This window comes from Acyrthosiphon pisum, chromosome A3 (genome assembly GCF_005508785.2).
Source record: "Acyrthosiphon pisum isolate AL4f chromosome A3, pea_aphid_22Mar2018_4r6ur, whole genome shotgun sequence".
Lineage (NCBI taxonomy): Eukaryota > Metazoa > Arthropoda > Insecta > Hemiptera > Aphididae > Acyrthosiphon > Acyrthosiphon pisum.
In genome coordinates, this window is record NC_042496.1 from 9204174 (window position 1) to 9227378 (window position 23205).

The 23205-nt window shown below is 28.9% G+C and overlaps 3 protein-coding genes across 4 annotated transcripts in view; 2 read left to right on the top strand and 1 right to left on the bottom strand.

The window, feature by feature from the left end:
- bora (aurora borealis) overlaps window positions 1-7938 on the top strand; it is an 18364-nt gene extending 10426 nt beyond the window's left edge. The window contains exon 7 of the mRNA XM_008183872.3: window positions 7792-7938. The gene's annotated coding sequence lies outside the window, so the exon portion shown is untranslated. The remainder of the gene's footprint in view (window positions 1-7791) is intronic.
- LOC100163653 (sorting nexin-30-like) overlaps window positions 1-23205 on the bottom strand; it is a 31217-nt gene that overhangs the window by 6655 nt on the left and 1357 nt on the right. The window contains exon 1 of one of the 2 annotated variants that reach the window (XM_008183865.3): window positions 19109-19254. The exons of the other annotated variant lie outside the window; for it this stretch is intronic. Within the exon in view, the coding sequence (XP_008182087.1) occupies window positions 19109-19141 (33 nt within the window). The 5' untranslated portion in view covers window positions 19142-19254. Of the gene's footprint in view, window positions 1-19108; window positions 19255-23205 lie in introns of those variants that run through there. 2 annotated transcript variants of the gene reach the window in all.
- LOC100573835 (pancreatic triacylglycerol lipase) lies at window positions 18017-23119 on the top strand. Its single transcript, XM_003243824.4, has 10 exons — window positions 18017-18713; window positions 18814-18936; window positions 19475-19743; window positions 19902-20142; window positions 20380-20610; window positions 20962-21132; window positions 21792-21884; window positions 21953-22067; window positions 22191-22391; window positions 22505-23119. The coding sequence occupies exons 1-10, from the start codon at window positions 18617-18619 to the stop codon at window positions 22599-22601; spliced, it is 1638 nt and encodes a 545-aa protein (XP_003243872.1). The 5' UTR covers window positions 18017-18616; the 3' UTR covers window positions 22602-23119.

Below are 23205 nucleotides of genomic sequence, written 5' to 3' on the forward strand. Positions count from 1 at the left end.
GAGCATATTTTGTTGTATTTTTATTTTAAGTGCATATTTCACATATTTTATTTAAACAAAATGCAATACGGTCATACGGAGAAAAATATTTTATACATAGGTAGTGGTAGGTACTTACTATAGATTATTTAATATATGAATTTTCTAGAAATTGGATAAAAATAGATTAAAATGATTAAATAATCGCTATACTGTGTATTTTCCCAATTATTTGTGTGTTGTGAAATCGGTCGATAAGGAATACGCCGAATACGGTCAGTTGATGTGTCCGGTCGTATCGCATGTGTGTTTGTCTGCGTAGTTGCATATTAAATTATAAAAACAATATGCATTTATATTTGAAATGTTTGTTTTTTTTTTCTGTTACAGGCAAGTTTAAATAAGAAGCAATCAAAATAATAATTAATAAATAATAATATATAAATAAAACTATATAAGTTTGTAATATTTTAATGTTTTTTTGGAAAATTAAAAAATTATAAGAGCATATTTTAAGAGCATATATGATCATTTTTAAGTGCATAAATGCTTGCATATTTTACGGTTTTATAGGGCATGAAGTCCCTAGCCCTATTTATAACACATTTGGTGTTCCTAGCAGATGCGTCGTTTAGGGGGAGGGCAATAGGGGTCATGCCTCTCTAGACATCATAAATTACCTATAAATAATTATCTCTTTCAAAAATCTGTATAGAAGAAGAGTTAGTTCAGAGTGTTTATAAATTATAACTACGGCCTACAAATTTTAGTAACTAATTACAATATGAATTGTAAGTTATATATACATAATACATATATATACTTGAAGTTCATATTATTGTAATCAAAAAATCTAAAAACTATATAAATTACACGGTGAAACGGTACTCATACTCTACCGTCGCTTAATAATGAAGAACTCTTTATATTTTTCAGTATAAAATGTACGTGTTTATTACTATCATCCAATAGTATTTACAAAAATGGGGAAGGAGGGTCCGTCGATCCCACTATTCACGGGATGATGACCGTGCTCTGCGTAGAAATTCAGGAATAATTTGTACATTTCGGCTGGGAACTTAGTTCAATGTCGGGCTCGCTTAGACAAGTGGCGTCCGAACGTTGGCTTGTTCGTCAAGTGTCTATGGGTAAGACAATGCCTGATAGCCGATAGGCCCTGAGCATTGCTGAGCAAGATTCGCGCCGTCAGACTTATGATATAGGCAACTCGTAATTCATCTCTAGTGTGATCCGCGTCGTCGGCGGTCTTGCTGCGAGTCTGTAGGTTCGTTGATGGTCTCGCTGGAGCGCTGTTCGCTCGTTTCCACGGCAAGCTGTTCAAGAAAATACCGATAGGAAATACATTGTTGTAGCATAAAATTGGCCAAAATAGGTTCACTATGTATTTTGTTAACAAACTTTGTTAAAAGACAAATAACAACTTAATGTTATTAACAAATGTAAACAAAATCAATTCATGTTTCAAAATATATAATATTAGTTTACATAGTTTACCTATATAGTTTTCTTAAATTTATATTCATTTTATTCATATGAATAATATATTAATATGATCCATGAAGTAGGTACCTATCTAAATATGTAAAAGAAATAAAAAAAATAAATGTAAATGATGAATTAAAATCGGGGCTCAAATGTATATTTGCGAGTGGTTAGGAAGAAGAGGATTCATGAAATGATAAAATTATTAAACAATATTTTTAGTAAAAACTAAAAAGCACACACTATTGTAAAAAAATATTCTTTTCTTCGGTGATATTGAATTGAGTCCATCCTACTTATATGTGTTTGAATTGAGTCCAGGGTATTATCTTAATATCTTTGAATTGAGTCCGTGTAGATAATAATATATAAGTATATAATAGCGGCTCTTAACCTTATGTAGATCACGGACCCCTGATGAAAGATTTCTAGAAATCACGGACCCCCTAACAAATTTTTTTCGAACAACTTTTTTTTACAAAACATCTCATGTTATCATAACCAAAATTATAATAATTATTTTATATAACAAATTACATAAGCAGGCTTAACAATACATACACATTTATAATTATTTTATTACAATTAATTTTTTATAAAAAAGTAATATAAAACCATAATTGAGTACGATCGATCAACTGCACTTGGTGGCAGTAAATATAAGACTGCCGAGACTACAGTTCGGTACACATGTACATTTCGTATGAACAAGAAAACTGATTATACTTATACTCCGGCCCACGAGAGTCCATATGTCAGAACGCGTCCGTCACTGCGCATCGGCACGTTGCCGAATAGTGGGAATGGCATCATGGTGGGAGAAAACAGACGTCACGTATTACTATATGAATGCGCGGTTTACGTATGGACTCTCATGGGCCGGAGTATAGTAAACATTAAGAAAAGAATTATTTGGTGTAGAATCTACATAGCCACATAGGTATTATGTATGAAAAAAAAAACAAAAATAATCCAACAATATTGTAATAATGTATTCATGCCAATTATTGACGTATGGTAGGTATGTGTTTAGGCCGCCGCAGACCCCCAACATGAGTATTGCGGACACCCCAGGGGGTCGGGGACCACAGGTTAAGAACCACTGATATATAATATTAAACATATAATTATTAATTAATATTATTAATTATGATTAAAAAAAATACAATCACACACATTTTTTGGGAGACTACTCAGCCATCCTCCACATGGTGTCGACGTCTTCTGGGTAACGCTAATAGGCTTAAAGGGCTCAACTCAAACAACCTAAAAATAGCCGAATTGAGCCGTACCTACTTATGTTTTAAAACGTTTATCAGAAATGTGTATAATCTCATAAAATAACACACCGGCGAAAGACCATACGCTTGCAACGATTGTGACCAAATATTTTCGGTAAATGCAACTTTGGCTTCACATTAATTATAGAATGCATACTGGAGAAAAACCATGCTCGTGCAACGTTTTAATCCGCAGTTTCCAGTCCATACTATCTTAGTTTGTGATTTTTATACAAAATATAATACATTTAACTCGCGGCCCGCGGGCCACATAAAATTACGATAAGGGCCACATGCGGCTTACGGGTTGCCCAGCCCTGTCAAATACAATACTTAAGGGGATGTCAGCGCACTATTCGTTTTCTCTCTCTCCACGCGCAACATACACATAACGCATTTAAGCAAAATCATTTTTTCTATGCATTTAAGTAATCTTAGAGTAAAGTCACCTAATACAAAAAAGATAGAGAATAATATTTTTAAGGGAATGACATATCGATTTTATATTTTATTATTATTTGACTTTGTATTCGACTTTCAAAATAAATAAAAAAATAGTCGTAAATTTAAATTACGTTTAAATTGTTTTGAGACAATATTTAGCAAATCGATATGTCATTCCCTCAAAAGTATTATTCTCTCTTTTTGTCATGGGTGACTTTAGTCTAAGATTACTTAAACACATAGAAAAAATTATTTTGCGTAAATGCATTTTATGTATGTTGCGTGTGAGCCAGAGAGAGAAAACAAATAGTGCGCTGACAGCATCTTAAGAGGACGTCACACCAACATGTGTTGTCTTTGTCTTACACACGTACGACATAGACAAAACGCATTTACGCAGTTTGAGTAGATCTCGCTCAATTTTGGTTCTAGAGTAAAAAATACCTTTTATAAAATTGAAATTTTGACAATATTTTTGAGAGCAAGGCGTTGCGTTTTCTTTAAAAATTTAAATTTTTTATGAGTTAAAGGTAGGTATTTTAAAAATGTTGAAATTTTTTCTATTTCTAAACGATATTATGAACGTTATATTGGGTATACAATGGAAAAAACTCAACGACTTGCCCTCAGAAATATTGTCCCAATTCAATTTTATGATAGGTATTTTTACTCTAAAATGAAAACTGGGCGGGTTTTACTCAGACTGCGTAAACGCGTTTTGTCTGTGTCATACGCGTGTAAGACGGAGATAACTCATGCGGATTTGACGTCCTCTTAAAGTGCAATCGCCCCGCGAGCTCACACGCAACTATAGTCTATGATTTAATAAAATCAAAATAGATTTATAAATTATAAATAAATATAAAAGAAGTGAATACTGAATAGTGATTATAACAGTTTACGATGTTCGATTAATCGAAAGATGAGTCATGACTTCATGAGTGTAATGTTGAAAATTGCTTTTATATTAACAACTAAAATATAAAATATAATTTTCAAATTTTATAGAATTTCGGAAAATTTTAAAAACCGCACAGGGCCTTTTAATATATATATATATTATATAATATGTAAGTACTAAACACAATACTATAACTATACTAAACACAGAGTGTCCCCCGAGGATTTACCCATTGCGATATCTCCTGGGATAATAAATATATCATAAATTTGTACTTATACTAATCTATTATCAATTATGGCCATTAAACTACGATAAATGATTAATTTTTCGTGTTTCAATAAACCTAACAGAATAAAATTACTATATAATCTTTACATTAAACATTTCAAATTTACAGTTAATTATAAACGTGAAATGGAAATAATAGAGCCATCGAATATCATAATTCACAATAATAGTTTAAGCATCAAACGTGTAAATGTGCAATACACAATAATATATATATAGTATAATGTGTGGCAATATACATTGCTAATCATTAACAATTTACACTCAGTAGGATCATGTGTATACATAATATTATGTAGTATTGGGTAAGTAGATACTATATGTAGTACGTACTACGCAGTACGCCTGGATCAACACATAAAATATAGGTTTAATAGGTAATAAATTTACACTTTTGAAATTATATCAGTATACCTGACTACCTGGACCTGACCAGGCTGACCGGCTAGTTACCAATATATGTTGCGTGTTAAATAGCACACACGAGTAGGTACACGACTATATATTACTTAGGTACTTAAAAAATATTAGTGACTGCTACCATTGATTATAAATACTTACTATTATCAATGCTACTACTGTATAACTACCTATATTGTCTTTCGAATACCCAAGAGTACCTAAACAAATAATTTGCCAATATTTTAATTGCAAATTTACGTTAAATTATAATATATGGGTTAGCTTATCATTTGGTATACGCGGGGCTGGGTAAATGTTGTTCACTTACGTAAATGCAACAAATTCACTTTTACAAATGCGGTACGTTTAATTGAAGTATATTTTTATGTGTAGGTGCGATTACGCATATACATGGCTATACGATTAATACGAAGAGAGAAAGGCAAGATATTGGTAGATAGTTATTGGTAATCTTCCAAAAAAATTTACAAAACCCATCAATACAGTGAAACAATTATGATAATATTATTTATAAACTGCAGTTAAAGGAGATGTCTGACAAGTGTTTTTTTTCTTTTAAGGTGTGTTCACAAGTCAATAATTTTATTGTACCTAAATAATCTATAATGTAGTTGTTATTATATTATATTATAATATAATGACCCCTCCCCCACTGTCATATAAACGATTAGAATTCATATAAGAACAGCAAACTAATAGACAATAGTAAAATCAAAATAGATAGGTACCTACCTAATTAATTCACTGCAAATAAAATAATCGATTCATTTTAAATTAATATTCTCGTAGGTACCTATGTATATTTCAGGTATTTATTCAGTACCTAATTCGAGAAAATTATAAATTTACAATATTTATATTTCAACATTTAAAAATATTATAGGTAGGTTTCAAAAAACCAGTGATGGAAAACGTTATTAAACGGGAAAAAAACGAAAATTAAGGCAAAAAATAAAACGGAAACTAAAAAGAACTCTAAAACGATACCAAAAATATACCAAATAAGTACTCAAAAATTATAAAAACAAAATCAAAAATCAAAACAAAAATAAATTATACCACAGTAAAAATTAAAATAAATAATTCTTTTATTAAGAATTCGGTAATCCTGATGACTAATTTTTGAGTAAAGGATTGACGAGAATTTTTTGAATGCGTAAGAGCAACTTTTTGATTTTTAGATGTATATTTTATATTTTTATACATTAATTGTACTTAATATATCATGCTTCTGAGTTCAGGATTATTTTTTACTCTAGAACTAGTACTTCATAGACTAATGTACTTTTAAATTATAATGGCATAGGTATTCATTTTCAAATAAATTTTAATTAGGTACTTATTATAATTAAAACTTTAATATTAAGAATAATTAATTTAAACTTTTAAGTACCTACCTATATATTATGGGTTTAATATTATAAGAAATTAAAAAAAAAAATTATGAAAACGTTATTTTGAATAGATATAAAAAAATTACTTTTTTAAAAATGTTAATCGAAAATGTAATTATTTTTGGGCAGGATACACGATTAAATGTTTCTGACTGATTTTTCGTAAGGTTTTCGTTTTCATAGTTACTTATTAACAAAACATATTTATGATTCATAGATTTTCCTTGTAGAGGAAAAATATCGGGTTTAGTTATATAATATACTTGTTGCTTATTAATTTATCATACTACATCGAACAAGGGACGATGATAATATAGTTATCTTTGTCAGAAATCCAGATAATTAAAACAATTACCAAGACTTACTTTTAACGTAGAAATACATAATTAACTTAAAAGAAAGCACAAAGACTTAATATAATTAATGTAGCTACTAGGTAGCAAAAACATAAACTGGGAAGTGGACTTAGATACCTATACAATATTCATACAAATTCTTAACTAACTTCTTCGATCAATAATCTTCTACAATGCACAATACACCCAAAATCTACGCTTCAAATGGATATAATTCTCCAAACAGGACCAAGTTGTCTTTATAGCAAGTACTGATGTGCTATTGTTTAAGTCTTTAAGTGTACCTATTCAAAAGTAACCCATTTTAAAATATTCTAATATCATTTACTGGAAAAATGTCACTAAAATACAGACAAATTCAATAAACTTTATGCGGATTTCCAAAAATTAACGTACTACCACACGCATGCCCCCATATTAAATCTCTGATTCATTAACACCTTCAACTATAACGGTCCATTTTTACGATATACAGAAGAATTGATAAACTATCAAAATATTTAAAGATCACTATATCAACTTTAAACAAATAATAAAATATGAAATTCAAAATCTACCGCAATGGGTGGACACAAAAAAAATTAGTATTATATTAAAGGTTAAAATAAACTAAACACAATTGCAATTTAAAAATGTGTATCTATAAACAACAATTTTTTGAAATTATCAAAGAACTTCGCCGCTTCCTAATTATTAATATATTTACTGTTTAACATCAGAAACAGAAAAAGGTATTGCATTAAATTAACATAGAAAAGAAGTGATTGAACATCGAGCGTGGAAACATGGAGGGTGCTTTTCGGTGACTGAGTTACTCATAATATGTAGGTGGTGCAGGGTAGTACAGTAGGTCAGTATGTATGTACATTTTATTGTATTTTGTCGTCAAGACAGCCTACATCACTGCGATATGTTTGCACGCCGCTCGTGATGCTGTTTTTATATACACTTCTTGACTATAGTATAATAAGGTCTATGCAAATTACCAATCTACCATTCTACCCACAGAATACAAACATTCGGTCATACGCTGGTAACTGTGAATGTCAATCTTCCTATAGAATTATACATGTTTGAAATTCGTAAATGTTATTCGAAAATGTATTTTTATGGTTTTTTTTTATAATGGGTAGTGTAAGCTATAACCTGATAGTATAAGGTTAGGTTAAGGTAGGTATATAAGAACTGCAAACAACTCGACGATTATATATTTTTTTCAGATCCGTGACAAGTTTAATCAACATTGAAAACAAAATAGTGACCTGAAAATAAAAACAATGTTAAAAGCAAAAAAACTTACAGCGAAAACAACATTTGGATACCACAGAACAGCAATATTCATGGAAATTAAAAATTAGATAAATTGGTAAAAGAAACGGAAAAGAACTTTAAAAAAAAATTAATTCAAAACTTTGCTCGCTGTACGAAAACATACAAATAATTTTTTTAAAGCTGGCAAGTCAACTATGATTTGTTTAACTTATTAAGTGAGTTAATATTAATACAGAAATGTAAGTTAAGTTTATATTATAATTTATTTCTTATAACTTGTAAAAGTAACAGGTTAAGTAGAAAAAAAGTAACTTGGTTAAAACTTAAAATCATTATAATTTTTTATTTATTTACAATCAATGCCAAAGCATAAAAAACAAAATTGATAAAAGTTCTACATATTATACAAAAACAGAAATATACAGTTCAAATAATTCATATACTATTGATTAACCGAAATATAACAGAAAACAAGGCCATCCAACTAGGTATAGTTGAAGTTATAAATTATTTAGGTTAATTTTTGCTTAGTTAATTTTTAAGAGAATACGGTACCAAGTACCAACGTCTCTTTTAACGTCGAACTAGGTTAGTCTAGTATACCTAGTGTTGTTGTTGTATGATTTTAAATTAATATGTTTGTGCATGGGGTTGTAATTTCAAATGGATATTCCTTAGAGGAGTAATAATAATAATACATTATAATAATATTACATTATTTTGATATTCATAAATAAATTCAACACTTCGATATTCTAGTATTCTACAATATATTATATTTTATAATACATATAAGTAGGTAGGTATATATAAAATTATAAATAATACCATTGATTATGAATATAATATAGTATAACTTTATGTCGGTATGATATAAATTATTTTGTGTTTGGTAAGATTATTACACAACATTTTACAGCATTCATATTACCTATGTACCTACTGAACTATAATATAGAGATAGGTAGTAGCGGAATAAAAGTCCCCTGAAAAAATCCCCGACCCTAGGAAAAATAACCCCTAGACTACAATATTACTGACAACCACATAGCATTTTTAAAACGTAATTAGTGTAATTATTACATTATTAATATTTAATTACAAATATATTATTATTATACTTGTATAATATAAATATACTTTTCATTAATAAAATTATTATATAATAAATAATATTCAAAAATTAACAATAATATTGTTTTGTTTCACCACGTGAAACAACATAATATGTTAATAGTTCTTTTAAAAGATTACTGATTAGGTACCTACATTCATTAACTATTTGTTTAATAATTATTTATTTTATTTTATGTATCAATCATTCGAAATATTTTTATTTTATAATCTTTTAAATATTTTACCTACCTATATTAAGTAAAACTTGTAAAATCTACCTCTAATAATTATTATTATTATTTACATATCGTTAAAATATTATTAGGAAACATAATATTTTATTTCGGGGATAATATAATATTATAAAGGTATTATAAGCATTATGCAATAATTATTATTGTTAATGTTTGAAAATTATAGTATAAATATTAAAAAATAAGGTATAATTAAATACTGGAGTAAATAAATAATTGATTTTGTTTGTATGATTTTTTTATATTTTTAAATGAATATACATATATGGGGATATGGGGGCATCGCTCCCACTGGTTACTTTTCATATAATGTCAGGGGGGGGGGGGGCTACAGCCTACAGCCGCCCAACATGGATATGTTAGGATAAATGTTTGATCCAATATGGATAGTGGATACACTAACTGAAGACAAGTAGTTTTGAAACAAAACACTTATGTTGAATGTAGACTATTTTGTTGTGTGATTTTTATATTGTATACAAATTTACGCTCTATAGATCATATTATCATAATAATATTATGTAGTTTGGCGGATAAAAGTTTACGTCAGACGTCAGTAGTTGACGTGTTGAACCGACAGGTGGGGAGTTCGCGGTGGACGATGGCGTTGTCGATGTGAGGATGTTAGTCGGACAGGCAAATTTTGAGTTCATAGTAGTATTAACGGTGAAAGGGCCGTGGGTGGTTACATGAGCTATAAAGGATCGTAGTAAAATAAACACAAACATATCACAGACAAAATATGTAGTTTTTAAATATTTTAACATTTTTATTTCTAATTCGATGTCTATACATTAATTATAAAAATTAAAAACATAGTTGTACTAAAGGAGTGAAGGATTTTGCATCTAAGTGTTACTTTCAGATTTTCAAATCAAAATTTGAAGAGAAAAAAAATAAAATTACTTATAAAAACCTAAAAAATTAGATGGTAGCTAAGTACAGGTGAATTAAACATAATAAAAAAATGAAATTTATTTTTAAAAAAAACTGAATTACGGCTGTTGTTTAGTCAATTTTGAACTTATCACCAAATATTATAAGTAAAATCGACTTAAAAAAGTTTAGTGAATCCAAATCATGTGCTAAAAATAGATGTTACTAATTTAAAATACACGTAGTATTGCGTAAATAATACGCTTCAATTTAAAAGAAACTTAAAAATGGTTAATTTGCATAGTTGCATTTAATCGTTTTTGAAGATAAAGTTTAAAATCTCAAAACCACCTGATAGCCAGCCTCAGTCGTAGGGTACTCACAACACTAAAGCCGCACCTGGATTTATGTATGATCATGTTTTTTTACGAGTAATAAAGCTTGAATATATTCTATGCAATAGGTTTCTAGCATAAGTTGTTCTTATTTGCAATTAAAAAATATCAAATATACAGTCACAATTTTTTTTAAGCATTTGAAAATCAATTTAAAAAATAAAATTCTTCGAAATCACGTAAATTTGTAAATTATTTTGTAGTTAAAAATTCATAAAATTAAAAAAGTTTAATCTTAACATAATAATAACTAATGAGTTTGATAAATTAATACAAGATTTTTTATTTTTTTTTTTCACTCTGGGAATTAAATAAAAATCATTTAACGTAAAGCCACACAATTAATGTTTTTATGATTGACTGAAATTCAAATTTGGACTACATTGGATATTCAATTGTATAAAAAATCCATCCAACTGATTTATTATTTTGTGACCATTCAAAAAATATTAATCATCCCTCCCAATTTCTTAATATGTAATATCTTATATCAATATATAATTAATATACATTATACGAGTACTTATACATAGGTATATTATATATTATGCATATTGCATATGGTGTAATATTGTGTATTTATGTATGAATGTCGGCAGATATAGATTATTTATATAGGGCCATATAAGTCTTATTAATCTATATATGTCTATAAGATTATTAATTTATTATAAATTTAAATTGAAACGACGCTCAGGAGGAGATTATATTATATTTCGCAACATGTCTGCGCTAATTAGTAATTTATCATGATGATGCAATTACTTATTACAACTGCAGTTCTATTATACATATAGAGAATAACAATTAACAACACACTATATTAATTGAAAGCCTGGAATAAATTGTTATATCCAGCAGAAAATACAAACAGTGTTAATTATTTAACAATTAATTATTATTATTGTTGTTGTTACAGCGGATACACTTATAATTATTGTACTCATAAAATACCTATATAATTGTATGATTTTGTATACCTCTAAGTCTATATGACTATATTTAGGCTCATCATAATGTTTATATTTGTCAAAATTGTCATATAGCATAATTTTTAGCACGATATAATATAATATTTAAATATAGGAAAACAAGTAACTTAAGATCGTTAAGTTAAGTCAACGTTAGGAACGTTAAGCCATAATATAGTTATAATAAGCAATATAGGTAAGTATCTCCAAAAGTTTAAAGTTATAATAATTTAGATAAAACTTAAAATTTTAACTTAACTCAATGGAATTTTTTTTTAAGCCTACCATATGTATAATGATTATGTGGAAACTCAATTTTTTTTAATAATAACTAAATATGTTGTTAAAAATGTATTATACTATTCCGGTCCCATTCTTTTTACACACTATAGCGGGCTGTAGTGGTTAGGTACACGTTTGGATCAACTTTATTACTATCGAGGGATATTTATTAATTATTTGGTTTTTTTGTACTTATTTAAAAACATTGTTCCTATAAAGCGTGATTAAATAATAAAAATATTAATCAATTTATAACAATAGTTTTAGTTATGACTTATGTTATTGCAATTTATAAGTATTGTGCACTGTAATAGTAAAATTAATTAATTTAATAGGAATAATATAAAAAAAAAGGTGGGTAAGTGGATGTCGCTCTACTGTACAGTAGGTTACAAGTGGGTCACTGTATAATGGATAGTATTAAATTTGAATTTAATGATATAATATCACTGTATAAGAAAAACGATTCTGAGCGGAGACGGTATGTCAGTCTAGGTATAAGGTATCTTATATACTTATCTATGGTATTAAAAAAAAAATTGACCAATAATAGGTATCTATAATAAATTCCAAATTAATCATATCACAATATCCATTAGGTACTTATAACGCGTTATACATCAACAACAAATCGTGGTACTAGCATAGATATAATATAATAGTATACTTTAGAAGTTTCAATAATATACAATCACAACAAAATAACTAAAATAGTTATTCCAGGTTTTTTAATAAGTGATTTCGTCCAAATTTGAGCTTAAAATGACTATAAAAATAAATTGTGCTTATGTATTTTTTAGATTTTTTGGTAACAGAATTAACTACTTAGGTGAAAACTTGTTTTATATTTTTAATCCTTAGATATAAAAATTGAACATTTTATACATTTTTAACTACGAAATAATTATTAAATTTTAAATTTGATAAATTTTGTCAAAATTCGATCTTTAAATGCTTATAAAAAAAAATTGTGCCTATGTATTTTTAATATTTTACAACTTCTATTGTAAAAATATATTAGGGGCCTTGTATTAAATTTTTACACTTTTTGGCCCAACAAATAAAACTATAAAACTTGATATTTATAGAAAAAAAAACTAAAAAAATTGAAACTGAGCATGTTTGTTAACAGCTCACAAAATGTCAAATTATTTTCAAAGTTTTATCGTATATAGAAAATAACTAATATAAACATCAGTGAAATGTCAAGTATCTACAGTCATTCGTTTTTTAATTACAACAAAATAAGAAAATCGTTACATGAGAAATCGAGTGAATATCGAATGTTGTAAAAATATCAATTTCAAACGATCATAAAATTTTAATTTGAGTTTCTTATAGATATTTTTTGTTTGATAAAGGTAGATAATCTTATAAGGAATCTTGTATTACATTTTAAAATCTTAGATTTAAAAAGAAAAATTTTTACGAATTCTTAACTCAAAATAATTTGCTAATTTTCGTGATTTTTCCATATTTTGTCAATTTTTGAACTTTAAATGCTAATAAAAAAAACTGTGACTAAGGATTTTTAATATTTTTCATCTGCTTTTGAAACAATATACTAGGAGGCTAGGAGCCTTTTATTAAATTTTCAAGTTTTTTTAATCAACAAATAAAATTTGATTGATATTTTTAGAAAAAAAAACTAAAAAAAAATGAAAACTGACAATGTCCGTAAAGAGCTCAAAATAAGTCAAAATATTTTGAAAATGTTATGGTGTATAGAAAATGCTAATATAAACATTTAGTCAAAATTTCATGTAATTTTGGTCATTTGTTTTAGAGTTACACCAAAAACCAAATTCAATTTTGTGAAAAATCGATTTTGCGTAAAAATTCCCGTTTTTCCTTAATTTTTCTTTTGTTTTTCCCGGCGCTTTTGAAAACTACTGGGAATTTTAAATTTTGACCTCCGCAATGCACCAACGATATTCACATTCCAATCGAATAAGATACTGAAGTTGAAAATCGAAGCATTATTTCAACTACTTATCGTGTACACAGACAAAAAAAAAAAAAAAACACACATCATTGTAAAATCAATACATTCATCGTTCCACTCAGAATCTAAAAATAGTAATACAGGCTGACAGACCTCCTCCGTTTAGAATTATTTTTCTTCGGCAATGATTTATCATTGAATTCAAATTTAAGTATTTAATACACCCATATATATCACTATAGTGATCCTCCACTCGACACTTACAACAGGGGACCCACTTTTTCAACTTTTTTTTTACCTAATTTCAGATTAAATATAATATTAAATATTTCAACGTGATACTTGAAAATAAATGCTTTTTCATTTTAAAAAATATGCAATACCTATTTTAATTATTTACGCCGTTCCAAAAACGACATATGTGGCGTGAACAAAAACGTATAGATACATAAATATAGTATATACAATAAACATGCATAATAGTTATATAGAACACCTATATATTATGTGTACACGTACCCATATAATTTTAGTATTTGCAATACCCATATTTATATATATATATGTATTCTTATATATATTGTATTCAATATTCTAATATATTTATATATTATATAAGTGTATATATTTTGCATATATTTACCATTTTACCATCTATGTATAGGTATTATGAGTTATTGTCGCTTATGTATATGGTGGCAAATATTATATACATACGATTTCACAACAAGCTATGTAATTATCTAGTCAAACTGTCAAGCGTATTATTGTATTAATGTATAGTGCCATGTTTCGCGACTATGTTACAGCACCCAAATTTGACTTAAAATTAGGTTTAATCCTTCTATGTAGCTGGGACAAGAATATAAACTACTTAATATGTTTACGCGATAGTCTTCCCCAAAATATCGAAAAGCTATAGGCACTAGCGATGTCAAATTCCGGTAAAAAATAAAAAAAAACGTCCCATTGTTACAATTCTTTACAACACACCACAAAGAACAACCCTGAAACAATAGATACAGGATACTATATTATTATAATATTATATAGATAAACCAACCTGTATACAATATTCGTTTATTATTATTATTATTTTTATTTGTTATATACCAATAAGTTTTATGTTCAAGGACGAGTGGATGTTTACAATGGTAAGGACACTATATCTAAATACAAGAGGAGTGGATTTACAGAAGAAGCATTTTAAGAGTGACGAGTACATTTTTCTTTTCTTTATTTTCTCGAGTGTTTTTTTTTTATACATCAGCTAGAAAGTTGAGGAAATGTCCCATTTTTAAACATTTGAAAACGGAAATTTAAAAAAATATATTATATTAGCTGACCCCGTGCGGCAGTGCACTTCGTTACTTGTTATAATGCCAACTCTATATGATTCAAACTTAATGTTCCATTCGTTATAGTTGATAGTTAATAGTTAATACCCGGTGTACCTAGTGATGTTCTATACTTTTAAAAAAAGGATTTAAGTTTAACTTTGATTTTTATTTTATTCTTAACACATTAATCATAAAATTTCACATTTTTTGTGCTTACGACTGGATTTATTTTTGTAAAGATTACGCCTATACGTAATCTTAAAGATTACGAAAAGTGTATCGCGAGCCCTTGATTTTTTTTTAAATCTATTAATGACTGATGTTTTTATAATTTTATAGTACATTGTATTAAATTATATCCACCATCATAATATATGGAAATAAACGGTTTCCCGTTAATTAATGTCCGCCGATTTATCACAGTAATTTTGATGGTTCTGTTCCAATATAAAATACGGGTCTAAAATTCTATTCAATCATTATAACTATTTTATTTTTTGTAACCAATAGCAACCCTATAGTAAACAAAAATATATTATTTGTTTGTGAGCTAAATATTAAATTAAAAAAATTGAGGTACATTTATCGAGATAAAAATATATAGCCTATAGAGTATAGAATATAGATCAATAGGGTAATGTAGCTTTCCAATGGTAAAAATATTAGCCTATAGAGTATAGAATATAGATCAATAGGGTAATGTAGCTTTCCAATGGTAAAAATATTTTTGACATCGGTTAAGTAGTTACAGAGATTACTCCGAAACAAACAAAAATGTTTTCTTCTTTATAATATTAAAATATATACAGATTAGGTATATTATACATAATTGCATAATACTATTATGTTCATATAAATAACAAAATAATAAATTATACTATTCTGAGAGGGCTATTCTACGCCTCGATATAAGCATCGATACGCCTCCTATATTATCACCTAGGTATCAACTAAATCATCCATCAAATAAATATTTAAAATGACAATCTACACATTTTGAACAAACGATCAACGATTGACATCAGAAAGTATTCGTATACGAATATTATATAATATATTATAATATATATTTTTAAATAAAATATTTTGATAAGAACTTATGTAAAATGTTTTCAAAACTTAATTTTCCACATTAATATAAGGTTTTATGAATAGAACTATTAAAACAGAATTTAAAGACCTTTAGCTTAGAAAAAAAAACAATTTAAAATTAACTATTCAAGACATAAGTACCTATATATTAGCTATTGTAGATATTTAAATATTTAATTACGTATTAGCGCATACTAGCATATTATTTTTAATTAATATTTAGTATGGTATCTAACTATGTATTTTATGTAGGAAACTTATAAATTGAGATTGACACATGACTTGTTAGTGGATACTTCTTACGCTCGATACGGTATATTATAGACTACAATAAATAATAATGAGAAGTAAATACGCCCAACTTATTTTTTGCCATTTTCACATATTCAGATAATTAATTAATGCATAACAGTATCAGCTGGCAACTATATAATATTGTTGACATTATTATAGGTATATATAATACATTTAGTATTAGTAAGAAGTAATATTGTCAATGTCGTTGTTAGGTACTTGTTAAATTATATACGATCATTATAATCTAAACATCTAACCTCTATGTTTATTGATACGTAGCTATACGTGCAAGAAGAAGATGATTACCTAAGAATTATTTAAGATACATTAAATCATTTATCTTTAAGCATAACTTTATATACATAAAGGTCAATAGTTATAAAAAATAAAGCCATGACTCTATTGACTTTTTCCATCGTCCATCTTGATTAACTAAATGTTTGGCATTCGTGTATTAGGTGATCTACTACGGGAAGTTGATCTCATACCAATGTATTATATTGTATGATAATTGATCCACCACATTGGAATAAAATATAATATTAATTATGAAGGAAAAACAAATAAGTCAGATATTCAAATCAAAATGCAATAAGAAAAAAAAAATTCTATTAGGGATAGTATTCGAGTTCAATAAACTTTTTATCAATATTAAAAATTGTATTAATAGGTATATATTTGTTATTATTTACTGGCCTCCTCGTCTCCGCTATTCTACGATAAGATATCGAATTAAGGGGGCTGCAGCCGGTTTTGACAAAAGTCAAAACTAATGTAGATTTGACCAATCTAAACATTAATTTTGTTTGTTATTGTGTTTTTAAATATATTTAAATTCCGTATCATAAAATAAACCTTAAGGAGGCGGGAAGTAACTTTTGACCAATAAGCTAGACAAAACTGGAAGAATTTGGTTTGACAGATTTTAATTTTGAAAAAATGGTTGAATTTATAAACTTCTAGACTATGTTTCTTAGGAATCACTTTTTTAATTTAAAATCAGATGTGCCCAAAATAAATACAAATGTAATGCAATTATTTCATGGGTTTTCTAAAAAAAAAAATGGTTATTTTAAGGTCATTTTAAATTGAAAATTGAAAATCGACTTCCTAAAAAACCTAGATATTTTATCAATGAATTCAAACATGTATAAAAAATTTAAATCGGACATTCCGAAGTATCTGTAATTTACCACTGCTTATTGGTCTAAAACGTATGAAAAATACGTGAGCTGCAGCCCCCTTAATAGGTATCATCATGTATAGGTAGGTACTTACTACAAAATAAATGTAAAGATAACATTTTAATTATTTTGAAATATTTAAACAATTTAATAGATCACCAACCACACTTACAGTTAAAAGGTAGATCACCGGCTACACGAATTCCAAATGTTTTTTTTTTTTAATATTTAGGTAGACATAATCTCTATTTTGTAATTTTAATTTATTCAATATAATATTATAGACAGTGTCATAGCTGTAAATTTGTAAGTTTCAACACTGATTTTAACCAATGTATTTTTAATATAACCTTACTTTTTTTTAAATATCCAATAAACTATAATATAATATTTTATAAACATATTTTACACTTGTTCAAACGTAACTGCTGCATGTTATTAAAATTTCTAAATTTCGGAGTTAATGTCACGCGTATACACCTGAATACTGAATAGTACCTATATAGAAATAATATTTTTTAACGGTCTATTGTTACGAATTTATGATATTATATCAGTATATTACCTGTAGTGTAGTATGAGTATTTTTTTTTTTATGAAACCTACTTGAAAATCAAAAAATATGGACTTAGTGTAATTTATACATGCGTGCATGTACTTATACCTACTGCAATATCATAATCCGGTACATAACCAGCTGTCAGCGTGTAAATTATTTGTAACTGTAAAGGTAGGAACCTACCTTCCTACCTACATATCTCTTCAGTATAATATTATAGAGTTTACCTTCAACAGAGTGAAAGTGAAATAAAAAAACATGTATATAATAACAAGGAGCAATAATAATATAATGGTTAACACACTTGACACTATAGTGTTATATAATCCCGAGAACTCTTGTCTCTTAACGTTATAGTTTTATCAGTGTTGATTTTTTAAACAGTCATGTGAGATCCGCTTCTTAAGAACATCGAACTTAATAATCTCTAACTATAAAGCATTATTATTATAAAATCGTAACATGCATACTAAACATTATGGCAGAACTATTTTCACCATATCCATCGCAGCGTATATGGTTTTAAACCACGTGGGTCTAATTAAAGCAGCGTCTGAAGGTAAACGCCAAAACACGTCCATTGATTTTTTGTTTTTTAATTCTTGTGTCGATTGAATTTTCATTTTTTTTTTTTTTTTTTAATTAAACGTGTTAAATAGTTTCTAATTATGATTTTTGGCCGTCAAATATATTGGGTAAGCGTGCGATGCAATTGGTCAGAGACCATTTGTCTAGAAGACAAGAGAGAAAAAAGTCGAGAACTTCAAAACAAATTTGTTACGGTAAGATGAACTTGAACATTGTAAATACCATCTTAAAGTCTGGTTTGGCTATAACCATGTACGATAGGTACATCATAATTCATAATATATCTACGTATATATTTTGTAATTTGTATGTATAATATATACCTTAACTGCGACTGACTTAAATTTTAATAATACACCAACTTACGTCTGACATCGTAACACAAGGACCGACGATCATTTTTTACTAAAACGACAAAAATTTAAGACTTGAGCAACGGCGTTGGCGAAAAAGAAACTGTCGCGAAACACGCGTATACGTATATATAACCACAAGCGTGCACTGCACGTAAACTTTGGTGACGACTTTACGAGAAAAAGCACTATTAACTTGCTGGCTTAAAATAACTGCAACATCGCCGAATTATTATTCATCTCGTACGAACGACTGACAATACGTGCAACGCATATATTACGAATGTCGCACTCTATATGCATCACATAAGAGTCGCAGATGGGATTTTTATTTTTGTTGTTTTTTTTTTATAACGATACGTCAACAATAACACTGCAGACATGGTCGGATGTTTCCCTATACCCCGGACCAATTATTCGCCGCTCATGAAATCGCCTCAATCGCCAGACACGGTGGACACGAAATTCTTGGTGATGACCCGACAGAATCGCAGTGATCTGGTTTTAGTCACGTACGGCGACCGGCACGTTTCGATGAACAACTCCAACTTCAGGCCTGAACTGCCGACCAAAATCATTATTCACGGGTTCAAAGGCAGCGGACACGACAAGGTGGCAAAACTCCTAGGCAACGCGCTCCTAGACCTGGTTAGTCTGTAGACATACTATATTATATATGTACCTATCTATATATATTATATATATATATACCTAGGTTCGCGGTGTGGTTATAGGTCCATGATTTTTTTATTTGAATTAAAAACAATTATTACCTTTTTTCATCTAAACCGGTTGCACTGATACAGGAAGACGCGAATGTGATTTTCGTGGACTGGGAAAAAGGAGCCGCCGGGCCGGGCTACGCACTTGCAGCCGCCAACACGCAGTTGATCGGACGTCAGCTGGCGATATTGATCACGGACATGGTGGCGCTGAACGGTGACCCTGCCAAGATTCACATGATCGGGTTCAGCCTCGGTGCCCACGTGGCGGGTTTCGCAGGCAAGGCGTTGAAACTGATCGATATACGCGTCGGCAGAATTACAGGTGATGCCTGGGGTCTCGAGTACATGTATCGATACATATGGATTTAATTGTATCTAACGTTCAAGAAGTTACATGACGAGTGATATACCAGCGAAACGTATACCGACCCGTATCAGATTCGGACTCAGATACCGTATTTTTCTTCTTGAAAATCTCTCATATTATTTATTAGCTTTCGGACGATTCGATGTGTTTATTAAATTTATACCATGAGTAATATATCGTTATCTTGTGCAGGTCTGGATCCAGCGTCCCCGCTGTTCAGACAAATGTTGTCAGCCTCGCTGCTGTCACTGAGCTCAGACGACGCCGCATTCGTCGATGTAGTGCACACAGACGGTGCCAGGATATGGTCCGAGGGGTTCGGCTTGTTCAACCCGATCGGTGATGTCGACTATTTCCCAAACGGCGGTCTTGACCAGCCAGGTTGTGAACAAGTCCGCGGTTCGGTAATCGTAAGCCGGTTAGGTAAGTCATATAAGATATATAAGTTACATATTACATAAACTATATAGATCGAATAACGCGATTCCGGTTCATGCGTGATGTATTTTAAGCAAGCAAGTTTTTTCTTACTTGAATGAGGAAATGCAGTTTTTCAAAAACATTTTGTAATCTAAATTATTTTTATGAATATTTTGACTTATTTATTTATACGAATGAAAAATTATCTATTGAATAGGTATTGAAACAATGGTTTTTTTGTTTGTACAAGTATTTTAAATTGTTTGATAATAGGAGAGTGAAGTGACAAAGGGTTTCCAGGCTATCCTGTAAAATTGTTTACTGTTTAAATGTTATATTAATGTAAATATATAGAGGGAACGATGAACTCAAGCGTGGTGTGTAATCATCTCCGGGCGTTACAGTTCTTCCTGGAAAGTCTCAAAGCTGTGTCGGATCCTGACGCATGTCAGTTTACCACATTTCCGTGCCCTGCCGGATGGTCAATGTTTCAAAAAGGGGAGTGCTTCCCAACAAATTGCACAGGTACCTAACTTATTATAAATTATAATGTATTTATGTATTGTATATGACCTATCATTACAAATATAATATAATATGGATTATTGCATTACGTATATATCTTCAACATTCGCACACAGCGCACCTACATTTAAACGTAAACCTGACAGATATCATATATTATATATTAACATTATAATAACTCGTTGGTAATTTTGAAAATTATTCATATTTTTACAAAAAAGGACTAGTCCCTTTTACGATGAAATATTGGTAATACAATAAACTATGGACAGCCAGTCCTTTGCTTTCACGAAATTGAGATTTGTATTAATACTATTAACTGTTATATTACACATTCATAACATTTATAATAACAACTGGTTCTATATTATTATTTTACTCACGCGTGGTGTTAGGTCTGAATGCGATTTCCTTTTCTCAGTTCGGTGTACTCGACACTACGTTTCTTATTGTTTTAATTTATTAAGTATGTGGCAAAGGAAATATTGATTTAAAGATACGTAACTATCCAGTATCAACTGACAAATACAAAATAATAAATATTAAAAAAAGTGATACAAATATATTAATACACTACTAACGAAAAGTAGCATATTATACAATTGTTTGCGTTACTATTTATAATTGTTTCATAAACATTTCGAATTACTTTTTCGTAGATTCAAATTGTGTAACCATGGGTTTTGCGGCATCTCAATCGAAACTCCGTGGTCCACTGTATTTGACAACTAGAGATTCAAGTCCATTTTGTGGTATGGGATGTTGTTCGTTGATTTGGTATTAATACTAAATTGTTTATGTTATATATTTCATTCTATAGGGAGACAGCTCAAGGCATCCGTTTTACTATCTCCAAAAACATCTAAACTTCGAGGTTACTTGCAAATATCGTTAGAAGATGGTGACAATACGGCAAACTTTAAGCTCCGAACAAAGTAATAATTATTGATATATTTACTTTTGGTATCATCATGAAGATTTGTGATAAGAAATTAACCAATGACGCCGTTATTGACACCACCGCTTTATTTATACCTAAATTGAATTCATTTTTCCAGGCATACGGATTATATTTCTGGCGGACTTCTAGCTGAAGGACTTTCAGTAGCTAGATATGAAAAATCTGTGCAAAGATATTTAAATGTCGAATTGAGTTTCCAATCATTAGCTTATCAAACTGAAAACGAAAAGCATGGGCTCAACAGTATTGTCAATGTGGTCGTGGACAAAGTATCCATTTTTGACACGGAAGGAAACGTGTAAGTACCTATGCATATAATTTCTATAAGTGCTAAGAATGATGGTTGTTCACATTCTCACTGTTCTCGTATATATGTTATTACATACTATTAGAAAATATTTCGTTTTTTAGATGGTCTAATTGCACAGAGAATTCAAATTTAATCCATGTGGACGGAACAACGATATACGCCCAAACGTATTCTCTTTCATTATTTGATGCTTGTTAGACAAAATGACTGAGAACAGTCAATTTTTATTTTTTTTATTTATTGAATATATCTACTTTACGAACGACTGAAATTGTTACATATATATATTATAATATTATTATTAATACTAAACAATGTATACTATGGTTATGAACTAATTCTAATTTAAAAACGATTTTTTTTTTGTATAGATACTTTATTATATATTATATATATATACTATTATACAAGTTTATTATACTGGTTTTTCTTTTCTTATTAAAAGATGCAACTTTTAATGTGGACTGTAAAACGAAATTATGCAGCGAGCCATAAAACCTAAGTATAATATGTATATTTAGGTAGGTATTTTACGATACTGAGAAGATAATATGATATGGTATGTATAAATATTAAAAATATCTTAGTCGTATATATTATATAACCCACGTGGGAAATTCGTGGGTATTGGATTCGCTATACATTATTATATAAATCCATTGTATTTTTGTGTACATATTTTATTATATGTAGAGTACACTGCGACTGATGACTGGTATTTTTCATTTTATTATATTCTCACCCCCTCGAAACTAACCCACGGAGGGTGCCAAGCGGTTTTGTACGGTTATCGATCGACCCA